General features: G+C 35.9%; 1 protein-coding gene across 1 annotated transcript in view; it reads right to left on the bottom strand.

The window, feature by feature from the left end:
• Positions 1-22,251, bottom strand: part of LOC104548681 (cadherin-7-like) — a gene marked incomplete at its 3' end in the record, with an annotated part of 42,298 nt that extends 20,047 nt beyond the window's left edge. Inside the window, exon 1 of the mRNA XM_010194770.1 lies at positions 22,042-22,251. Within this exon, the coding sequence (XP_010193072.1) occupies positions 22,042-22,251 (210 nt within the window). The remainder of the gene's footprint in view (positions 1-22,041) is intronic.
• Between the last annotated feature and the right edge of the window lie 1,787 nt (positions 22,252-24,038).

Here is a 24,038-nt window from a genome sequence, read left to right as displayed (position 1 = left end):
GCAGCGTAAGTGTTAGCTTGTTCTGAATGAACTAGGCACCATTCTGTATAGAAAAAACCAAACAAACAAAAAACAACCCAAACTTATTTCCCCTATTAATGTATTTTTGAACATTTTGCTGCTATAAAATGTATGTTATGTGCCTAAAAAAAAATAAAATAATAAGAGCTTTTATTAATTCTCTCAGACTTACTCTATCCCATGATCAAACTTGGAATAAGCACTTCGGTTTTACTGTCTCCTCCTTCCCCAGCATTGTTTCCCCAGCAGAAGGTTCAGAATAGCTGGTGGAAGAGTTTTAGTGAAAAATAAATAGCTTTTACACTCTTAAGTGACTGAGCAGTGCCCCAGGAGCATAACCTTGTCACCTCAGCCACATGAAGTGAATATTTAATTCTGCCAACCTTTTGAAAATGGGGGGTGAAACATGAAAGAGAACAGTGAAACTTCTATAATTCTTTGATGATTATTATTCAAACAAAATTCAAAATAGAAGTACTAAAATTCTGAAAATTACACTTCATAACATTCCAGTTAGTATCTAAGTAAGCCCCCAAGGCTTCTAAATGGAAGAAAAAGTTCAGATGAAACGTCCCTCTAGGAATAAGAGATACTGTCATCTGATGGCTAGTGAGTTGAATAATTAATAGGAAATACTGAAAACTGGATGTGATAAGAGCAACCATGTCACATTTTTGTGAAATTTTTTTCTCTTAATAACACTCAATTGTGCCTATAATGTTCTTTGTCGTGTATACTTATTTAATTTAGCTCTTTATATAGACAATGATATAGTGATTGTGTATATTTATATATACACACATATACACACAATGTATGTGTACATTTAATTTATATATGTATACATACACATGCACGCGCGCACACACACAAATGTTCATTTTCTTCTTCTGTCCTCTTCTTTTCCAATCCCTGCAGATGCTGTATTCACAAATCTGTGCCTTCCCAACCCCCCTCAGTTTTAATAAGAACACAAAATGCCCTGTGGCAACAGGGAACTGTGCAGCCAGCCCATTAAGATTCGTGCAGCTACAGGAGGAACTCAGAAGCAGCTGCTGCTGTAGATGGAGCTGAGTGGGCATATGTAGCCGGCTGAGTATTCTTGAGGAGTTTTAATGGGCCATCATCATGGCATGTCACTCTCCAAAATGACTATTTGTCATTCACACTCTTAAAAAGACAGTTTGGCAGCTTTGGGAGGTAAAAGCCATCTGTATACTCTGTATCATCACATACTAATTGCATAATATTTATTGAAGGTGGGGGAGGCAGCAATACTGTATTGTAGCACCACCAAGAGCCTGCAGGCAACATAACACATTCAGAACAGGAATGGAAAAAGAGACCTGCTTTCATCTCACACAGACACACTCTTCAAGCTTTTCAGAAATTATTTAGTTAGAATTTACAGTGGGGAAAACAAATCACACTGTTTTTAAACAATACACACATTGAAATTCTTACAGTCCTGATCAATACTCAGTTTTGGTTTGGTTTGTTGTTTTGGTTTGGTTTTTTTTTTCCCCAAACCACTCTCAGTCCATCAGTTTTTATTCCTTGGAGTATTCATTCTGAGTATTTCAGAAAAACCGCACCACTGACAAACCAAGCCAGGATTTGCTGTCCAACTTACTGTATAAAATTTGCTTCTTTTTTTTCCCAAATAGTTTTAATTTTTTATTAAAGAAATGAATGAATCAAACTTCATTCATACAAGTGCCTAAAACAATTAAGCCATTTGAAAACACCACTGGAGTGAAAGTCTATTTACAAATTCCTCAATGTTTATTCTTGACACCTGTATTTGGGTTTCTGCAATTACTTATTCTCCAGGAAAGGGACTAAGTTCTCTTCTGTACACACCAGTAGTATTTTTAGTCAATCCATATCTATTCATAATGCACCACACTACTTGCTGTTATATATTCAACCAGTGTATTTACTGGTCCAGTGATTTGATTTATTTTGTTGCCATGAATCACTGAAGCTGTAAGACAAAATTCTCTTGAAGTCACTACTCTCTATTTCGGCAGTGTAATAAAATTGTGTGACAATGTTCTCCCTGCATTCCCCCATATAGCTTCTGTGAAAGGGAGCAGGCTTAAAAAATGTAGCATGACAAATAAATACCAAAGACCTTAGTATAACTCATAGAAGAGTATCTCTGGGCTAGCAGATGTCCATGGGCAGTTTACACACATGTAGCAGCTTACAGAAACAGAACCTTCAAGAAACTTCACTCCTTCTCAAATTACTTCCTCACTATACATGGAACAATCTCTGCTTGCATAATATTAATACACATACAGTAAAGAACTGTTTCTTGAGCACACACTTTTCTTGAATGAAATACATATATGTATATATATAAAATCAGATATATTTACAGTGATGTGAATACTTTGTTCTTTCACTACCATACATTGTAAAATTATGTTAATCCTTCTATTAATTATTTTTTAAGTCTTTTTTATGACAGACAATGCATGAATTAATGCACTTTGCTTTATGGGATAGGAAAGAGGGAAAGCAGGGAGATGAAACAATAAAAGGCAATAGCAGAATTTATATACCTGCAATAATGCAAAATGAATACTTTTATAGATAAAAGATGCTGATTGGAAAGTTGTTTCTCCCGTATTTCTTCTTCTACTTAGCTGTGATAATTCAGGCCTAGGATTTCAACCACAGAAAACAAGAGCATATTAGAGAACCTATTTTTTCATATCTAACTCTGTAATCTAAAGAATTATCTGTAATAGCAGAGTGGGAAGAATAATCATACATACTTCTTGTTTGAGTACCATATCAATAATACCAAATTTACAAACAAAAATTCATTTGGTATTAAAGTATTTTCTGAGATCAGATATGTACTTGTACTGAATGTCTTTATTTTAGAGTGGAAATTACACCTCCTATATTATCTCTTATTTGTCAAACTATTGATCTATAGTTTAGAGTGATTATCCTGTTTCTGCCTCAGCTATCCAAAATAGCTTGTAGTGTTGCTTGGTTGAGAATGATTTTTCTGATTGGAACTTGCTTCTAAAGGACATTAATACCAAGGAACATATACCTGGAGGCTTTAGAGCTCTTTTCTGTTGTTTTTGGTTTGGTTTTATGCTGTACCAATTCCTCAAATTTCATTTGCTCTTGAAAGTTCAATGCTACTAAAAATCTGCTCATAATCTTACCTTGCTTGTTAGTGGGAAGTGCTGAAACTCTGACAGACTAGAAGGCAATGGTAAAATATGTAACTGTAAAGTAGTTGAAGTGATTACTGTGACTAATTGTGTCTGTAGAAGCTTATAAAGTACTGGACTACAGAAGACAGCATGACCCGATCATTTTAATGATGAAAGATTTAAAACACATTAAAAAATGTAATTAACTGGCTCCACAACCACACTAACCTATAATTGCCTGAAAACAGTTAAGGATTTGTTAAAAGAAAATAAACAAACAAACACACACACAACAACAAACAACAGTCAAAACAAAGTAGAATTAACATGCTGCTCTACATTTCAATTATTAACATACATAAATTATAATATACATGTCAGGACATCAATGTTTGTTATTATCTTTTGCTTCCTAAATATTAAATTCTTATTGCCTTTCTTTATAAAGTTTCCTGTGTTTGTATAAATGCAATACTTATTGCTGACTTTCATGAAAGATTTATAGTCAACTTAAAACTGACAATTCTTCCTATGATCATACTCATTCTATGTTACAAAATATTTCACATCACCCAGATATTTCTCAAAGCATTTCCACAAATCTAATCCCATACATATTCCCACTAAGATCAATGGTACTACTCCTAGGTTTAGTGTGCAAAATTAAGACTTTGCCATAATGCCTGTATCACACATAATTAGTGAAGGGGAGAGAGTCATAACTGATTAGAGATGATGGTAGGACAAGGAAATAAGGGAAAAAAAGAGAATTTTGAATGTAAAATTTTACTAGAACACTTTAAAACTAGTAATTTTTAATATGAGAAGTGCAGCAATTCAAATCTATAGTAAAGCATTACAGTTTCATTCTAGTATGACAATATAACCTGAAAAAACAATGCATGACCAAATAAAGTGCAGTATTAGATACCTTCCTGTAGATATTTCTCCTGTATCTAGAAATGAGTTCACTTTAAAAGAGCAGAAGAATCCCTTGGTTAACTTATCTTAAAACACAAGTTACTGTTGACAGTGTCTTTACATTTCATTTAGAATCTCTTTTTCAGTCTGGCTTGATTAAACACCCTAACACTTCTGCAGTGCTTTCTATTAACTACTATAACCGATTACTAACACTGCAGTCCAGTAAAGATAAACCACTGAATGACAAATAAATTTTTCTTTTTTTACAGTAGGCTGTAGGACAATTTGTTTTCTGTTTTTTTTTTCTCCCCCTCCCCCCACCCCTACTCTTATATATGTCACTTACGATGGTTTATCACACTGATTTTTACCCAAAAGTGTTTCTAACATACATATACATCCATCTGTATATATTGGCTAGTTAATTAACAGCCCATTGTTCAAAATTTACTCCAAAGAGTACAGAAATTTAACCATGTGATACATCAAATTAAATCTCTGTTTTAGAATTCTCTGAATTAGGAAATCATCCTTATCTTTGTACAGCATGTCAGGACTTGCTTAATGCTCATGAAAGTTGGTTGTAAGCATATGTCTAAGCGCCTTTCTGAAATAGAGCCTTAATGCCTGTGCAAAGGAAGAGTGCTTTAATGAACAGCAATGTGCATCACATAGACTAATTGTAAGAGGCAGAATTGAAAGCTTAAGTAATTCCATTACATAAATTCACACTGTAGCTGTTGAGTATTCAGAACAAGCTGAAGCAGGGTATGCACAGTAAATATGGACATTTGAAAGTCTGCCTTAAAATGTTCAGATCATTTAAAGTGATCCTTTGCGAATAAATACTTTAAAAGGTTTGATTTCTTCTTATTTTTTTTTAAACCATTCAAATTTGCAGGAAGGCCACAATTTACAGATATAACTAGACTGATCTCAAGATAGTAGTTCATATTTTGATAGGCATTTTTTTACTCCATAGGCTTAAGGGCTGGGAAAGAAATGCTTTTAATGCCAGCATTTTGTGTTGGTCTTCATAAAACATTTGAGGGGGAAGTTAATGCATTAGTATTTCAAAACCACAACAAACTGCCTTAACATGAACAATACTAGGTTAATTGTAAAGCCTTCCACTTTAGAAGGATTTTAACAGCTGTATGGAAAGGGTAGTGGTCTCCTGGTGCCTTTTTCTATTTTGGTGAGTACGACAGGTGTTTAGTAAAGACAAACTTATCAAATTCTTATGTAGTTGTTACACCTTGTATCCTTAAGTCATACTTTGACATTTCAATGATGAGAGGAGATATTTATGGATGAAAATTGAAATTGACTTATTGCTTTTAAAAAAAAAAAAAATCCATACATACAAGTTTTGCTGTGTACAATGTTGATGCCAACCCAGGTTTTTACATCTGTTCTTCATGTTTTCACTAGAACATATTCTTGCTGTGTTTCTTACTCACTGCCATTAACTGCTGGCAACACAATTAATTTATGTGCCATTGATAAACAAATTATGAGAACATACTCAAGTGGCAGGCATTACTTTATGTTGGTCATGTATAGTTGCTGAATCTACATTAAAATTCAAGTTGTGCAGACCTCTTTCTAATTCTAAAAGCCATCTGGATTCCACTGAAACGTTCTAAGTCTTCCTTCAGAACGTAATTTCTGGAGGTTCCAATACTTCACATATACTGAGAACTTTCAATTTACATAAAGACCCCTTTGATTATCTTTTGCACTAAAAAAGACGTTGCATAGGATATATAATTCAAATTCCTAGAAGGTCCCTGAAGAAATTAAAGCTTTCTTATCTAATGACCACTTTCACATTGTTCCTTGTCTGAGTGAGTTCTAGTTCAACAAAAATAGAGCACACAATGAGTTCCTTATGAGACCACTCCCTGCTTCTGAAGCATTGTGGTCAACATGAATTTACAGAAGTTATACATATTGTGTATTCCATGAACTGAAAACAAGATCAGTCATCTGAATTTACTTTCATCTACCTCAAATGTTTCAACTCAGATGACTGTTACTAATCTGTCTTAGTTCTTGTGTACACTATCAAACATCTCCTAAAGGGATCTTTTATTAGCATATCCGATTGTTTTATTATAGTATCTGATCGGTTTTATAACCGAATCCAAAAACAATGAGTTACTCTTGGAGATTAGAGTTTAAATCACTATAATACTTGTCCCCAGCATTCAAGACTGATCTTTGCTAAGTTTCACTTGACACAGCATGTAAACTTCTCTACCAGATTGTCTGAGCACTCTCAAAGCTTAATTGATCCAATTTGCATGTCTCATCCTGGCAGAATTGTGCATCATTTCTATCCTCTTGGACTAAGTGATCACAATCTAATCACTTTGTATACAAAGCAGATGGAAAGTTTCCAGCTCCTTTGCTATCCCCTTGTATGCATTCATATTAAAGCAATTCTAATTCGACAAGCAATCTGATTTTTCTGTATTTTTACAGGATTACCATCTCATTGATAGGCCTTCTGTCAACAATTGTAATGTTCAGAACTTTATACTCAAGGCATTTTCACTTTTGTCTCACACCTTCTGTGTGGTCCATTAAAACAATCACTTAATTTAACAGACTGCTAAATATTCCCCCCTTAGGGAAGTTCTACATGGCTTGTGTGTAACTCATCACAGCTCTATACACTGGAAGGAGAGAGCAATTCCTATTCATTGAGGATTTGCTCCTATATTTTTAAGGGAAAACAAATAATTAATTATATCCCTATTCATAGAGTTCCGAGTCTTGTACATTAACAGATATTGCAAAAAAAATTGTATCTTTAGAAAAAAAATGTTATTTTAAATTCAGTAAACATTTTGTGCACGTGAAACAGAAAGCTCTTATCCATTTTTCTGTACTTTTTCCCTTCAAAAATGTGTGAATTGCCATTTAAATACAATGGCAGATTAGTAAAAAGTTATATCAATTATAAATAGATGAAACCTAGCTTGTGAAGAAAATACAAATAAATAAAATTTCTGTAAAGTAGTCACAAGCAGATGAGTAAAACTAATCAAGGTCAGGGATGTATAAATTTCAAATATCATTTAAATAAAGCTTTCTGAAGAGAACAGAAAATTCTACTTAAAAATCCCAGCTGAAATTTATATTCCCCAACTCTCTCTAGTTTATATACATCTTCAAAGACTGGCATGTATCTTGAACCATACTCTATTCCTTGTATTCTTACCTTATGAATCTTTTGTGCTCCTACTGGTCTCAGATTCTCTGCCCTTCAGGGACTTTGTGGTTGGCTAGTACTGGTGTATTTTTTTCCTATATACATCCTTTTTATTGCTGCTGCTTCTTTTTTTTCTGCATTAATCTCTACTCGCATTTGCTCAACAAAATTTATGAGAAAGCAAAAAAGATTGTTCAGGGTTTCTTAAAATTTGTTTTCAGTGAAGAATACATAAGAAACTCTAAAGCATGTTGTTCACAGGAGGGATCAAACACTGGTAGTCAGTGCTCATGACAGCACAATATAAGGAATACCTTTCAGTCTGCTCTGCAGCTACTTTTAAAACATGTGGAAGACTGGAAAGCAAAAAACAATGGCGATAAAAGAGCACAAAGTAACTAGAATGCACTGTTAAATTCTCCATTTTTTTATCAAAGAGAAAGCATGTCAGTTCAGTAACAGAGCCATATTGTTGTGTATACACAAAAAGGTGGTAAAAGTGGAAAGAGAGTAGTTGTTTGATAGGAAATCTAGTGAATTCAATGTTAACTGGCAAAGAAAAAACTGAATTAACAAGTAAACCAATCTGATCATTAAAAAAGGCATTTAGACAGTAAATAGGCTTTCTGTTGACATGCTGCATGCTGAAAGTGGTAGTAGAACACCAGCAATGCACTTCTGTGACTTGCGTTTCAAAAAGACTCAGTGAACAAGTTATATGTAAGCTGCTTGTATTGCAACCTTGACTGAGTCTCGTAAAGGCAAGATCTTTCTTTCCAGCAGATGATTTATGCCTCCTGTTACATAAGTAAGTAAAACCTCTGCCATCTTCAGATTCTGTTCTCATTGTAAAAATGTATGGTACCATAGCTTACAACTGGATTGTGCAGGTATAACTCAGTGGAACATAACAAACCCGTCTGTGGATGACACAAGATATAATAGAATGCAGTTTGCTGTCTCTCAGCTGCGTTAGCTTAGCAGGACTAATAGCAATAATAAGTAGAAAAAAAAATTATCACCAGAACAGGCAGGTGTGGTTCACACATAAAATTCATCTAGTAACAAAGTATAATTTTATACAGCCACTACTAAGAGCAAATTTTCTGCTATTCTGTAAACAATCAGGCACATATTAGAACATTGTATTTAATGAAGACATCCTGGATTTCTAAGTCAATGTGAAAACCTGTGGCCCTGAGCTGCTGTTTTCCACATGGCAAACTGCTGCTGCTTCTGACAGTCCCACGCTCCACCATGAAGGCATTTAAATCTTCAGCTGAAGAATTAACAGTATTGAATGTTTTAATTGAGCCCAAGCTTACAGCAAAACAGCTGGGTCTATTGATTAATGAGACACACAACTTCAGGAGTATGAAGAACAGAACAACTCTTACTTTGCTTTCCAAAGCATCTCTCACAAAAAATGTTATCCTCTACCAAAGATTATTGAATAAACTCTAAAACATTAAAATACTAAGAAAATCTGTCTTATTTTATTGTGTTGCTTCTGTTGCCACCAACAAAACCAAAAGTGTACTTTGATTTCAAAAATAGATTAGGAAAGCATTGAACGTAATGTTCATCATCACTTGTATTTACATTTCCAACAGATCTAAGTAATTACGGGAAATGAAGATCTGGTTTCACCCCATTACACTCTGATGGCACTTCTGAGCTTGTATTGGTTCTGTCAGAGTTCTGTTATCAGTAAAGGTTATTTACAGGTGCAAGAGTTTTTGACTTCAGGAAAATTTGTGATACTGCTGATCACTTTGTTAGTGTAATAAACTTAACTCTTCTGACCTTCACGGTTAGGCTGCAGCATGTTTCCCCTGTATCCTGCTAATTACCTTACAAAGTAATTTTCCAGAGAATTGAATCTGATCCACAACCTGTTAGCTCATCCTGTTACAGTCCAAAACTGTGTTCCAAATTGGTCTTTGCAGTTTAAGCATAGTACAAAGCACACATGAAATGGTCAGAACGGGAAGGTAGGCCACTGTAACTAATAGGAGATAAAATTATTTCAGAAGCAAAGGTAAATAACTTGAATTTTTAGTGTAGTCTGCAGACAGAGACCCTTATATCTCTAAGTGTTTCAGAAGAATCTGTCATCAAGGCAAACATCTTAATCTTTCTGTTTTCCTCATAACCTCACTGCCTGCTTGGCAGATATTTTGGAAGCAAGACAAAGCACCTGGGCCCTCAGTCTGCATCATCCCACATGAAAAGCAGACATTGATTTCATTTTGTGTTACTAGAAATAAAATTGGCAAACAAACATTTTGAAAAGATGATTTTGCCATCAGACTAGCAGGATGGACAGTTGTCTTCTACCTAGTTCTACTTACTTAAATAATAGATGAAGGGAAATCGCTGAATGTGATACTGTGGCTTACATAGTATGGAATAAAATCTAATCCTGACGGGACATTGAAATTAGTCTGCAGGAAAAAATTCTCATGTAGCCTGAAAACAGACTGAAGGAAATACAGTTACATGAAATTATATACATCAAATACCAGTCTAGAAGAAAAGGTGTCTACTGAGGTTCTGAAAGACCAAGAAAACCCATGCGTGTCATTGTTTCACCCACTTAACTCCAAACACAAATTTACTTGGTAAGGTGCAGGCTGCCTTCCTTAGTGGTAGAAGAGAGCATTAATTTTGATTTTCAGCTCTTAATTTAAAAATAGTCTGGACATGGCCCAGTTGCTGCCCTGACAGCTGCACTTATTCGCATCCTTATATCCATCTGCTGAGAGCTCAGACTTGCTTGGACTCCTTCAAATCTGCATATTGCTTTTTTGCTTATCCCCACTATCTTTGCCCAGTAATTCCTGGAACTTCTACTGATGGAAGGCTTTTCTTTCTTGTTCTATGTTGTTTGGCACCACATTGTTCATGTTTTAGGCTTTGTTTGAGCAAATAATGAATTATCTAAGCCTATCTAGTAATGTTTTATAATAAATATTTACTTATTTCCTTTCTTGTCTTTTGTTTACCTGTTCCCAGAAAAGAAACATAAAATCTCTTTTCTCCTAGTTTTAGTCTTGATGATATTTGATTTTGCTACTATCTTGTATCATGGATTACCTCATTCTATACAGCATCTTACTCTTCTGATTACAAATGAGATTTACTGATTTTTTTGTCTCTTTCAACTGCATCTGCTAGGTAATAGACCTAGTCTCCTGCACACTTCTCAGACCTGTATGTTACCAGATCTCTGGCTACCTGCCCTCATCTCCCATCTGTGTTAACATAACTATGTAAGCTAGCATTGGTACCTACAAGGCCTTCTTTCTAGAACATCTGTGTGGTGACTTGATATAACTTATATAAATGTATGCCCCATATACATATATATAGCATACCTAGCAAAGAGCAAAGGGACTCAAGACCTACACATATGATTGCTATACCTTAATCTAAATTAATATTTTCACTGATTGTTTTGGTATGTTCTCTTCAGCTTTACATCAGGATCTGGAGAGAGAAAAACATAGCATATTGCTTTGTCACAGTCCTTGCATTCTCAGACTTACTCTCTGGAATGCTTAATCTTTTCTTAAACTCTTAAAATTGTCCTTTTCCAGATAGCATTAAGACCAGAATCTTCAAATTTTCTTTCAATCTTAAGAGAAATCTGAATTTAATAAATGTGTCGGTACAAGCGGGAATTATTCCTTAATGTAAGGCAGCTCCATTGTTTCCTATACATATATACATATTGTTATGGTTTAAGGGGTAACAGCCTGAAAGGGAAGGACAGGTGGTAGCTGTAGGACCTTGAGGGGTAAGAGAACAGTATTGTTTGTGACCCTTTCTGGCCACAGTTTGAAAAACAAACAAACAAACAAAAACCAACCCACAAACAACAAAAACGAGGCTGGAAATTTAGGGGTATTTTCTGCCTTCCTGGACTGCCTGGCGTTGCATCTCGGGACAGCTGGGCTACCTCCACGTGCTCGGTGACATCTACCACCATCCACTCCCCTGCACCACTGCAGTCCCTGGTGACAAGTCACAGCGGCCACGAGTAACTGCTCGGACACTTCCTCTCGGGACTACTGGGATCAGGTTTTGTATACAGTTAAATATCCTTTGTCCCTTATTAATTCCTTTTTTTCCTTTTCTCTATTTTCTCATTAAACTGGTTATAGTTTTAGTTTCCAAACTTGTGTGAAACATCTCTTCTCTATTCCCTTTTTATCCTTCCCTGGGAGGGGAGGGGAGGGATCAATACAGAGAAATCCTGCTCTGTTTCATTTGGGTTTGCCCTGAGCCTTAAACGAAGACACATACGCACACATTTACATATACACTCCATCACTGCTATCGTTCCAGTCTCTTAAAACAGATAAATTGAAACAATTTTTAAACAACTGATATTTCCTTTGGTCTCCAAATTTTTCAGCAGGGATTGATATGCACTCAGGCGTACACTTTATTCAATAGAAAGAATGAAACAGAAAAGCAATAAGGCTTTAAGATCCTGACAGGAGTAGTGGACAGGAGCTTGCAAAGAAAGAAACGTGAATTGTGCAATTTGAATCATACATTGAGACAGGAAATAACAATTTCACTTGGCTTATTTCCTGTTTAGCTGAAGGTATAATACAGTGTTTTTGTTTACGGTGTTTTTCTTGTCAAGAAGATACTGAGAAAATAGAGGGAATAAACAAAAAAAGCAGTAAAGAACAACATAGGACTGCAGTGCTGACTAATGAGGAGAACTTTAAGAGCATGAAAGACATATTGCTTGGCTAAGCAATATTTAAGTGGCAAAGGGTAAAAGATGGGTGGAAAGAACAACAGTCTACACATGTATGAAGCTTATGAACACCCAGGAACAAGAGTAATTATTTTTACTATTAACGCTACGCAGCATTATAGCCCTGCAAATTAAAAAAAGAAACATAAGTACATCAAGTACTTTCCCAAATGCCTACTCTGCCCATATAATGTGTGTAAATTGTGTAAGAAAGACAACTAAAGTATTTTGCTAATTTTTGCTAATTTAATGAGCATGGGAACTTAAGAAATGACCATCTGCTTTTCCCAACTGTGTCTGAAAAACTTTTCATTGTTACAGAATAACAAGCTAAACTTTGCCTAATACAGCATCTGCCTACTTTTTAAGGAAAAGGAATTGCTTGGTTGCCTCGTCAGCAGGGTTACAATTTGGTACCTTAGTATGAAAAGCTTAAGCAGCTTATCACCCTTACACATATATGCAAGTACCCGATTTTCCATATTTTAGAAACATTTCAAATGGAAAATAACTTTGTGGGCTCAATTCTTCTCACATGTACTCCACAGCAACAAAATTGCATGTCTCTACAGTCCTTACGGTTATTTCTCATGATTTACAGGAACAGGAAAACTAAATGGGACAGTATGACTATGGTAACATTTTGTGGAATTTATGCAGCAAAATCTCCTTATATCACCTAGAAAGTGGCATTAAATTTATTTCTTTCTACTCAGAGAGGGCCAAAGAATCTCCTGTTATGTACGCAAAACATTATGTCAGACCGCCCTTAGGTATTTCTCAATATAAACCCTACTCACCCATCTGAAACACCATAATGCAAACCTTCAGTGTTCTAAGAATACTATATGACTATATGAAAGGAAGGCATTTTTTTTCCTTGTCAAAATATGAAACATATTGCTACCTGCTGTCAATCAGTCCTCAGTATTCCTTTTTCACTAACCTACAGAATAAAAGATCAGTTAAAAATTCAATTTTAAAATGGCCAGATGGTTGTATCCTAAAATTAATATTCACAAATGGTTTACTAGGTTTGATAAAACTGATCTCAGGATTCTGGATTAAATCTTCAGTGACTCTATGAACAGCACAACTTAATAAACAACACATATTAAAAAAAAACTTCTGCCACCTTCTCGTATGTTTAGAGCTACCTTCTTCTCCAAGAGGAGCATTCTGAAAAAGACAGCACTAGGCTGAGCCAGCAAGGTATATTTTGTATGTTCTGGTACATGAATAATTGCACACAAAATACTATATGCAAAACAGATATATTTGTCTTGGTATGCCTATTTATCTGAAAGATAAAATAATGTTTATTCTTCATTATATTGTTTATTATTTATAGAGTACTACTAACATACTATGTTCTTTACACCCACATAAATAATATCACTTTTGCAACAGCATAGGGCTGTAGCACCAGCAAATACTTGAACATGGAAGGATCTATTAACAGTAGTAATTTTTTAGCTGATTCAAAAACATCTGCAAGAATTAATCCTAAAAATATTGTATAATTTTATGAGCAAATTTACTGATTTTGGTGATCAGGGTGTTTACACTTAGCCTGAGAAGGTTAAAGTGGTTCCCATTTATAGATTCAGGTCAAGTGATCTATACCTAGGTGCTGGAAACATATTTTTAATATCACGTAAGCAAAAGCCCCCTATTTTTAACTGGTTTATAGCCTTGAAGCTATGAGAGATTAAGCATTATGATCTCCTCAAACTTCTGCTCGTGGTGTAGGCTAGTATTCATACCACCACCATGGTTTGGACAGTTGGGACAGAATTAGAGCTCTCTTAACAGCATGAACTCCACTGCTTTTTCTAAGAGCTACTGGTCTCTAATTTACGTGACAGCAAGTGACTCTTCCAGTGCAAAAATGACAGAGAAGATGCTGGTAGCATAAGACAGCTAACAGTTATTATGAGAGAAGTGAGCAACCTAGTGTATTAACTTCTTTCTTCTCTCAGCAGTTCCACCATTAGCACTTAGCTCAACCATCTCTTCCAAGGAAACAAATAATGCTGAGAGAAGAAAGATTATACTGCAGAGATATTCCAGGACTTATCATTAGAATATTTATGTCTGACTTATTGGACATGACAGAACAATTCCCTAATTTTTTCAGGATCTCTAAATATGTTGTCCAAGGTCCTCTCCTTAACTGATACAAGTTAGCATGTAAAACCTGAAATGTGTAAAAAAGTACTATTTTATTAAGTGATTACTAAAAAAAAAAGACAAGGAACTTGAGAAGTGCAGTGTGATATTAAACAAAATAATGCCACAAAAACAAAATAAACACCAAATAACCCAAAACAATAGCATGGAACAAAGAAGAAATTCAGCAGAAGAATTGTGACAAGGCAGCAATAGTCCTGGCAGCACTTTCAGACTATGACACATGGAAAACACTAAGTACATGGAATGATTGCCCAATAAGTCTGTAGACAGACTTAAGTCTAACAGTACAGGTATAAGAAAAAAGGCAACATGGAAAAGCTTGGTGAGATAGTAGGCTACAAGATGCAAACTTTAAAGCATATACAGTTTGATCTTTTGAAAGCAATGGAAAAATATATTTTATCTTCACTGGTCTAAAGAAGTAGTCTTGTACTAACAGATATCAAATAGATCTGCAATTATGAATTTCAACTAACTTATCATCCATAAAGGATGGAAAATAAAGGCAGGAAATAACTTCCTGTTATCTGTTGATGTTTCAAACTGTTTCATTATTCTCGTTTTCAGAACAAATAATATTCTATCTCCATAGCAAACAATAGGGAGCTGTTGTTCTTAAGCTGTCTTTGGGATGCTGACAAATGTCTGCATATTTCTCTGAAATCTGTTGTTACTTATTAAATTGCTATTGCCTCTTGTCCTACAAGACCACTGCCTCAGGGCAGGGGCTGTGTTTGCCTGCACTGTGCCCAGTACAGTGGGAATGCAGTTCATGTCTAGACTTCCTTAGCCCTAGAATAACACAAATACAGTTCTTGGTAGCCCTAGTTTTACAGTGCTGTATTTCCAATGTCATTAATACACAACTGTGAGACTAGAGGATGGAGGTAAAACTGGATGTTGAGTGACAGCCAATAGCATGAACTAGAGGACTAAAAATTTCAGCAGCTTAAATAGAGAAGGAACATTAGAACAGGGCTAAAAAAAGCATGAACTTGACTGACATAAAAACTGTAAATTTCACACTCTCACGAAAAGAAGGCATTTTCTGATAACCAGTCAAGCATACAGGAGACTTGCATCTACATATCACTGCAAAATTAGCTTTTACTCTTGCTTTTCTATTTTGTCAGAGACCCATAAAATACAGTTTTAAATAATGCCCAAAAGAAATTCAGAGCAGAGCACTGCAGATAGAGCCTATTAGTCTACTGAAACATAGAACTGGTATTACAGGATTATATAAATAGCATGGTTGTGCCATTGAATAAAAAGCTGCGATGAGGGCTACTTAATTTACAGATGTTGTCATCACCTTCACTAACCTTCCTCTTCTGTAATGCCACATGTTAAGGATCAATGTTCTATATTGTACTAAAAGATCAAAAAGCTGAATGTTCTGGTTCAGTATCCAACCATAAGCCTCTCAACTCTATTATTGCTTCTAATAATGAAATTACATACAAATTGTCTTTTAGTGCTTAAGCATGTGAAATTGTCATCACTTTAAATCCCCAGCATAAAAACCATTTCTGTATCTGCTCAGCTATGTGAGAAGATGACTTCCTATAAAGAGGTAAAGAGGAAATTACACTATAGCTGTGCAGACTAATGAAGTCAACTAGGAAAAAGCAGTAGATTTTAGGTTCTCTCTTTGGATAATTCTCCCTGTGTGCCTTAATCTCACTGTTCTCCCCAGAGACACTTTAGCCCTGCATGCTAAGTAGGAAACATTCAGATTGTCAGTCAACTCCCAGTTATTTGGGGTAATCCAAATAAAGTAATGCATGGAATAACTCAAAGCCCTCAGTGACTATCCAGTGAAAAAAGTGTGCACTACTAGTGACTGCATATTACAAGCTGAGATGGGAAATTCATACCACTGCTGTATAGTTGAAGCATCTCTTCACCAAGACCTATTTAATCCACAAAGCAGGTAAGCAGGACTTGACTATTTTGTCTGTTCATCTGTTTCATTTGCATCATTTTTGGTAGAAAAACATTGACAGGAATGGCATGTCCAATTTTACTTAAAAGGTCAACTGTTATCAATTTTCATAGCACAGAACAACAAAGAGATCCTGAGATGGATAAATATCAGAAATACAGCAGATTTGCTTTTTTACTTTCATAAATGGCCTTTAGGAAACATATAAAACAACAGTGATTCAAAGACCAATCTTTTAAAAATAAAGATAACATAAATAGAAAAAGACCAAGAAATATAACAAAGGAGAAGTCTCTCTCTGAGTTACTATCCCATCTTTGTTTTCCGCATAGTGTACACAATGACAGATGAAGAATAGTTAGTTTGGGTTCGGTTTGTTGTTTTTGGTTTTTTTCAAAAAGTACTTGGTGGGGAAAAAAAAAAAAAAGACAAGAAAAGGAAAAAAAAAAATCTGTGCAGAGCTGTAGCTTCTCTCTGCTGGGAGTCAACTTGCAGAGCAGACGTGAACATTTATCTTGGGCAGCATGCTTGGAGGGCAAAAACCCAGGCTGAGGCTGGGCAGAGGGCACAGGTTTCCATGGGCCGCCTCCAGAGACGAAGGGAGTGACAGAGCTCTGCAGGGAATTGCACCCAACTCACCTCCTGCTCCCTTATCTGCAAATGAGGCAGCCTAGCCTCTTTTACGTACATTTAGCCTTCGTAATTTCATCTCATCTCCTCTCCATTTCCCAAAGTGTCAGTAAAACTGCTGTAGTGTAGTTTCTAGAGAGATGAAAAACTATTTGGGCTAATTTCTATTCAGAGATCCTCAGCTCTTTCATTCAAAGATTAAGCTCCCTCAGTTTCTTAGCAGCTGATGTTCGCACATATCAGTCTGACATTCATTGAGTGGCCAGTGCTTCTGCACTACTCACTGCCTTAAAGTATTCTAGCAAAGACACTTATTATCCAAGTCAGTCAAAAAGTTATCAGCTGCATCTGGAAGTAGCAGGCTACAATCTACAAGAAGAAAAAGCCCTGCTTTTGACTACATCTGTATGGCTTGATATAAGGTCACATCAAAGATGAATATCATATGTGAATAATTCTGTCACTCCATTGACACATTCACTAACAACTTTGAAAAACAAAACACAAAAAAACACCAAAAAAAACCCCAGTATTGTCCCCTATCTGGCCTCCTTCCCTCCAAAATGTTGAGGCTGGAAAAATCAACCCACTCTCTGTGCCAACACTAACATGCACTTCTTGCTACTTTGCTTCTTCAAAAGCCCCTTCCCTGCCTTTTCTTGGCACAAACCTGAAAACTGTCTAAAATGCACCAATTTTCTACAGAATGTTTAAGCTCAGTGCATTTATTTTTTAATGTTTCACTCATTCTGTACTACTTCAGAAAACAGAAATTCAAATACTAGCTTCTATGTACTTTGGTCCATGTTTGAAAATTGAATCTAACAAGCCTTTTATCTTAAAATAGTTAGAATAAAAACAAAGAGGCAGGTAAAATGGAATTAGAAGTCATTGGAATGACTGTGAGTTCTAACAAATTACATGCTCTCAGTCCACCTATTTAACCTTTTTTTTTTTCTTGATTTTACCATCTAGAAAATGCAGGTTAGGATTTATGCTTTCCTTCCCAACACATTATAAATAAGAATTACATGTGGGAACCTTACAAGTTCAAAGTGTTATTTTTGAGAAGTACCAGTGAATCTCTCAAAGTTACTTATCAAGCTGTTGGGTTTGTGCTCAATCAAGCCTATGTCTTTTTCTATTTTATTTTCAGTCCTTCACATCATAGTGAGGTTTCAGGGGAAAAAAAAGATTTGAACTCAGCCAAGAGCCTGAAACTGTCCTTGTCTTTAACTATACCTAAATTTAGAGCCACTGGAAAAGGAGTTTTGGTTTAGATCCAAAAGAAAACAGTGAAACCAGCCATCAGTCAATATCTCATGTGGACTTCACAGCCTTGTTTCACTTCTTCAGCTTTATTTGTGGCCTTCTATTGATTTTGGGTTTTTTTAACAAGAAAAATGAAAGGATTAGTGGCTGAGACTTTATGTCATTATAATGCTTTTGAGAAGACTGACACTCCTGCAGGAGGACAATGGTAAAATGAAATTAAAAAAAAAAAAAAACCAACCAAAAAAACCCCCAACGGTAACAAAAACAAGAGGAAGAAAACCTCAAACAAAAACAAACCCTAGATGTCTGACAGTTATGTAACAAAACCAAAAAAAGATAAACAAAATTTTAAAGTTCTAGTTCAACTGCACCTCTATTTGCTAATGTGTACCCATATAAACTTTAATTACATGATTGTATACAGCTTTTCAAATATTCAGTAAAATAGCACACACTTTTTCCTTAGGTGTTTATGTATCAAATAATTTAAAACTGTTCTGTACTATTATTTTTATGCCCAAATAGATTCCATTAAAGTAATTTATATGGAAAACAAAGAGCAAGGCATTTCACAAAACTTATTACCAAGCAATAGTAAACATTTTCCATAAAACAGAAGTCACCTATGCTTCTAGCTAAATTAGCATCATAGTTAACTACCTCTCCTGCATGGCATGTCTGGAAGATAACAGCACCCATCTGAACAGGTAAATGGGCTAAATAGTTAAATGTTCCAGCCTTTTCAGAGAATAACATATGCTCTGCTGACGGACAGAAAGAAATTGTATATGGTTCAGTCCACAATCTGATTACATGTTGAGCACCTCCCAAGAGGCACTCAGAATTACTCAGGATTGAATCCAAGACGATTAAAATTCATACCATGGAGAGGAAAGACCTACATAAAGAAAAAAAAAGAAAGAAAAGCAAAAAACCTCAGTCACCTCTGACTCCTATTAGTGTAAAACTAATGGAACCCCTCCAGAGGTTTCTCCAGAGTGATGAGAGAAACAGGCCCTGCTGCCTTAAGAGAAATAAGTGCATTTAAAAAACAAACTAACTAACAAACCCTTTCTGACAATAAATAGATGTCAAGGATGGAGGAAGGAAGGCTGCAATGTACCTCAGGTATGGATCTGAAGTCTTGTTAAACAAACATGAAAACACTGAAAAATTATTGTAAGTGAAAAACTCATCTTACTGAGGTGAACAGGAATCCTGTTACATTATTTAAAAGGAATAGGATTTTATGCTGCATGATCATATAATTAAAGTGTCAGAATGCACACACCCAGGAGAAGAGAATTAATGCTGAACATGGAATTAACATTGGTATTTCATGACTCTCGAACAATTGCCACATAACCCTAACATTCTCCGCATGCTGCCTTACACACAGAAGTGCCTAGGGCTTCGTAAAATTGAACAGCGGTGAGGAGAAAATGTTCCGTATTGCAGCTCCATTTGCTTGAGTGTTTCTGAAGCATTTTTATCTCACAGCCCTTAAAATCTGGAGGAAGGTTGCTGGATGTGCAGTTGGATTGGCACCCTGCAAAGCATTCTGAAGAGAGAGCAGTGCAGGACTGACCTCCCCAGGAGCAGAGCATGCTGCAGAACATGAGGCAGAGTCTGGTTGCTGCTTCCACTTCACTTGATGAGAGAAGTGAGTTATGCCAGCTTTCTTGCCATCGCTTTCTCACCAAGGGGAAAGAAAGAAAGAAAAAAAAGAAAAAAAATAGCTAACCTTCCTAACAAAATCTTAGCCTTCTCAGTCCCTAAATATCTGCAAAAGATTTGAAACAAGAACAGCAATATTTCTAAAGGGAGAAGAGGGGGAGGAAGGCAACTGCTGCTCACTTCAGAGTGGTGCTACACATAATATGTTAACATACAAAAAGAAAATCACTTCTTCACCTCTTTGCTCCCCTGCACAGGAATGCAGTTTCGGTCATGATTGCACCTCAGGAACTCCACAGTAAAAAGCCGCTCCAGCAAGGTTAGGAACTGGGCATGTCTTATCTTATAAGATGCTCAGCAAGGGCTCTGCTTCCAGAAAGATGGGCTTCCTTTTGCAAGGACAAATTTTAATCTGCTTTTCCTACAAAATGAATTGCTGGTACAAACGTGAGTTCTTGAGCCAACAATTCATACTGCTGATTCAAAAGCAGACTGGGCACAGCCTGTTTCAGAAAAAAAAGGTATTTTTTTTAGAAGATATCTGCTTATGAATGCTAAGACTCCTGTAAAGGACAGGAAAGAGCAGACTGTGAAGCTAAAAATAACCACATACATGTAAATATCATGTACTCTAGCGCTACCACAGCATCTTTGGCCATAATATAGCAACCAAATGGATATGAGAATAGCTACAGATCAAAAGCAGTCTCCAGTCGAGTATTTAAAGACACTTCTTTTCCAGGAGAGAAACTCTAATTTGTAAGCCATACTTCCCTTTTTATCACTGGGCAAAAATGCCAAATAAGCCATTTTAAAGAGGCACAAGAGAAGCTCCAACCTTAGAACAAATTTGCCTAAAAGACAAAATTTACAAAGCCAAGTAGCAGCTGCATGGCATCAGAATGGAAACTGCTACATAACCTAAAACTTAACAAAAACCTTCAGGACCACTGTAATAAGAGATGATATTTCTGATTCCAGCACATTTTTTAGGGGTTGAATTGTTCAAAGAATGAGCCTCAGTTCAGAAAATCACATAAACACAACCATAGCTGTAATCATGAGAGGAGTTCCCTATTTAACTTGATTATTCAGTTGGCATGATTAAATTCTAAGTGCTTAACTGTGTTAACACAAACGTCAAAGTTTTTGTCTCAGTAAGACGAATTAAGTAAGCTGAAATTCATTGCACTTGTATATTTGAAGCGGTAGATTTCAGATTACCTCATCTCCTTTAATGTAAGCATGCCATTTTGCCAAAAGCTGTCACTCCCTTGTTTCCTATGGGTTTGCTATATTTTAATGAGAAACTCTATTTACTGATTCTGATATTACATGGAAAAATAAGGTTTTCCTTCAGTAAGATGATTACACATAAATGTTACACAGAAACACAAGAGGGTTTTTTGTTTGGGTTTTGGTATTTTTTTTTCATTCATAATTTCTGAAGGAAGCATATTACCCACCAGCAGAAGGCAGTGAATGAGAGAAGGCCTTGGTTCACAGCTGTGCGCAGCGTGCTCCATGTGCAGCGACGGGTGCACAAAATGAGCCATTTGGGATGCCCTGATGTAAGGGCTGGCTCTGCGCTGGCCCAGTGCCCGTCAGAGGGAAGGTAAAGACACGAGGCTGCGCTATGCACCGAGGGCAGCGAGGCCCCCAAGGTGCCAATCTGTCAGCCAGGCAACGTCAAAGCAAAGCAGTAATGCAGACATGCCCTCCTTTTTACTTGTCACACCCCCGGATCCCTGATTCTCTCTCTCTTGACTTAAGCAGTGCTGATCTTCAGAAAGCAAACAACATAACACAGAACATCTATTTTCTAGGACTAGCTGTTATCTCTTATAAGAGAATATTCATCATTACCTTTCTCTATTCCCTATGTAAAAAATCCAACTAATATTAGTAATAAAATATTTTCTTTTTATCAATGGTGGTAAAACACCTTCATTATCATGCTCCTTTAAAGAAGCGTAGCTAATATATATGTAGACCCTAGGGATGTAATGTGTTGCTGGTTTGAAGTCCTGAATATTTTTCATTTTCAAACTATGACTTTATCCCATCCTTACTTAAGTCAATCACACCAACAGAATTGCAATTTTCAAGTTGCACCATATAAACACATCAACAAGCAAGCAAGCATCTGCACCCTCCAAAGTTTGTTTAAATCCCCTACCTTTCCTACATAGAGTGGGTCTGTACCCATGTATTCTTCCAGCACAAAGAACTGATTCCACACCCAGCTGCGTTTGGTTCTCGTCCTTCCTGATTGAAAGTACGGCTTTGACCTGGACCTTGAGAGCTCTGCTTGATTCATCCCAGAAAGACACAGGAAAAGAGCTAGCATCTGCAGAAAATGGCAGAACTCCACTTTGCCCAACTTCATCTTTTTTTCTTTTTTTTTTTTCCGTGTAATAAAAAACCTTGAAGAAAGTGGGCACAATTCCAGTTGTCTCCGTAGCTCTAGCCTCCAGCAAGGTGTCAGTTGGGAGTCCAGAGGTAATAATTTGTGGAGTGGTCGATTGGAAGAAGTCACCACTGTTGAATAGCCTTCACCAAAGAAATGGTGTAAGAGGTACCTATCAGCGACAAAAGACAAGAACTGTTATCAGAACTTTTTCTATTTTTAAAGAATGCAAATTCTTTGCAACTTTCACATAATGCATCAAAAATGCTTACTTATAATTTTTCTCATCATCAATACAGTCGAATTTATATCATAAGACTCAGAGTTTAGAGCACATTCCTTAGGTGGCATTACTACTGCTGATAGATCTGTATATTTATAAAGCTTTCTCATGACTGTTCTCTTAATACAACAGTTTCCCCAGTACAAAGCTTATTTTTTTCACTTCAAAATAATCAAAGCAAGTGTAGTTTTTTTTATATTTATTTGTTTCAATTTCTCTTCCTGTCTGCTACAGTCTGCTTTACCTGCCACATATATATGATATAATTACAAACCAGCTACAGGCAGTAAGTTACATTAATGGCAAAGACATACGCTAGCTTAACATTCTTCCATATAACTGAAAAGTAAAATAACAGAATATAAGATGAATCCACTTTTTTTCATTGATTCTTAGTCACACTATATATGTTATATATATATGTTATGATTTGTTCTGATCTGAATCTGACCCGCTAAAAAGCCTTCAGAGTTTCCCCACTCATTTTCACTACATTCCTAAAGCAAATGTCAGGCACAGTAAGAAGTATGTTGATATATCAGTTTATTTACTTATACACAAATATGTTCAGAAAGATCAGAGAATAATGTGATTTTGTATTTTCAATGAAACCTTGATTTAATGATTAATGATTTTTCAGCACTAACAAACAATTTTTATCTTTTTATGTATCTTGTCCATTTTTATTTCAACATCTTGATCATTTAATAACTGGTCGAACTCACTAGAAAAAATATTCATTTACAAAAAAAAACCCTTCAGTATTTTAAAAAAATCTTTTTTCTGCCTTTTACAAATGTGAGCCTTCTGTGATCACATAAAAATGTGTATTATAATGTTTTTAAAAGTACAAGTTCTGCCAATTAGAACCAAACATAGCTTTGTTTTTCAGGTAAATCACCTGCATTAACCGCAGGTGAATAATGCTCTCTCTGCAATAGGCACCCTTCTTGTTTGGGTGAGCAATGAAGCAGATGAGAAGTTTTTAAGAAGTGCCAAATACAAGCTGAAAATGAGGATGAAATTAAAACAGATAACAAGGCTTTCATTTGGAGTGAATCGCCACTACTTAGGAAGCCATGGAAGAAAGATTTCATCCTTTCTACATTTAATTAATCTAAAAAGGCTAGACATTAAATAACATACACATTAAATGCACTAGATAGATTATAATTATATCCTTACCCACTACTATTAAAACTGAATGAAATGTGATCTATGTTATTTGTTTTCAGTACGTCTGGCTCTTTTAGCCGAGGAACGCCTAGGCATTGTGCTGCCAAAGGTACCTAGAGGGCAAAAACATGAAACAAATAAAAAGCTCTTCTGATTACAGACTGTATTTAAAGCCTTTTTATAGTAATCCCTTCTGTGGTACTGCCCTGCACCAGAAAGGCTTTGCTTAGAGGCTGGTGGGATAAACCACAAACCCACTGAGCATGTTTGCTAAGCAGCAGCAATTTGAAAGCTTCCATATGTGAAA

The sequence above is a fragment of the Mesitornis unicolor genome, unplaced genomic scaffold (assembly GCF_000695765.1).
Source record: "Mesitornis unicolor isolate BGI_N332 unplaced genomic scaffold, ASM69576v1 scaffold12801, whole genome shotgun sequence".
NCBI classification, from domain to species: domain Eukaryota; kingdom Metazoa; phylum Chordata; class Aves; order Mesitornithiformes; family Mesitornithidae; genus Mesitornis; species Mesitornis unicolor.
This window is presented reverse-complemented; position numbering and strand designations above follow the sequence as displayed.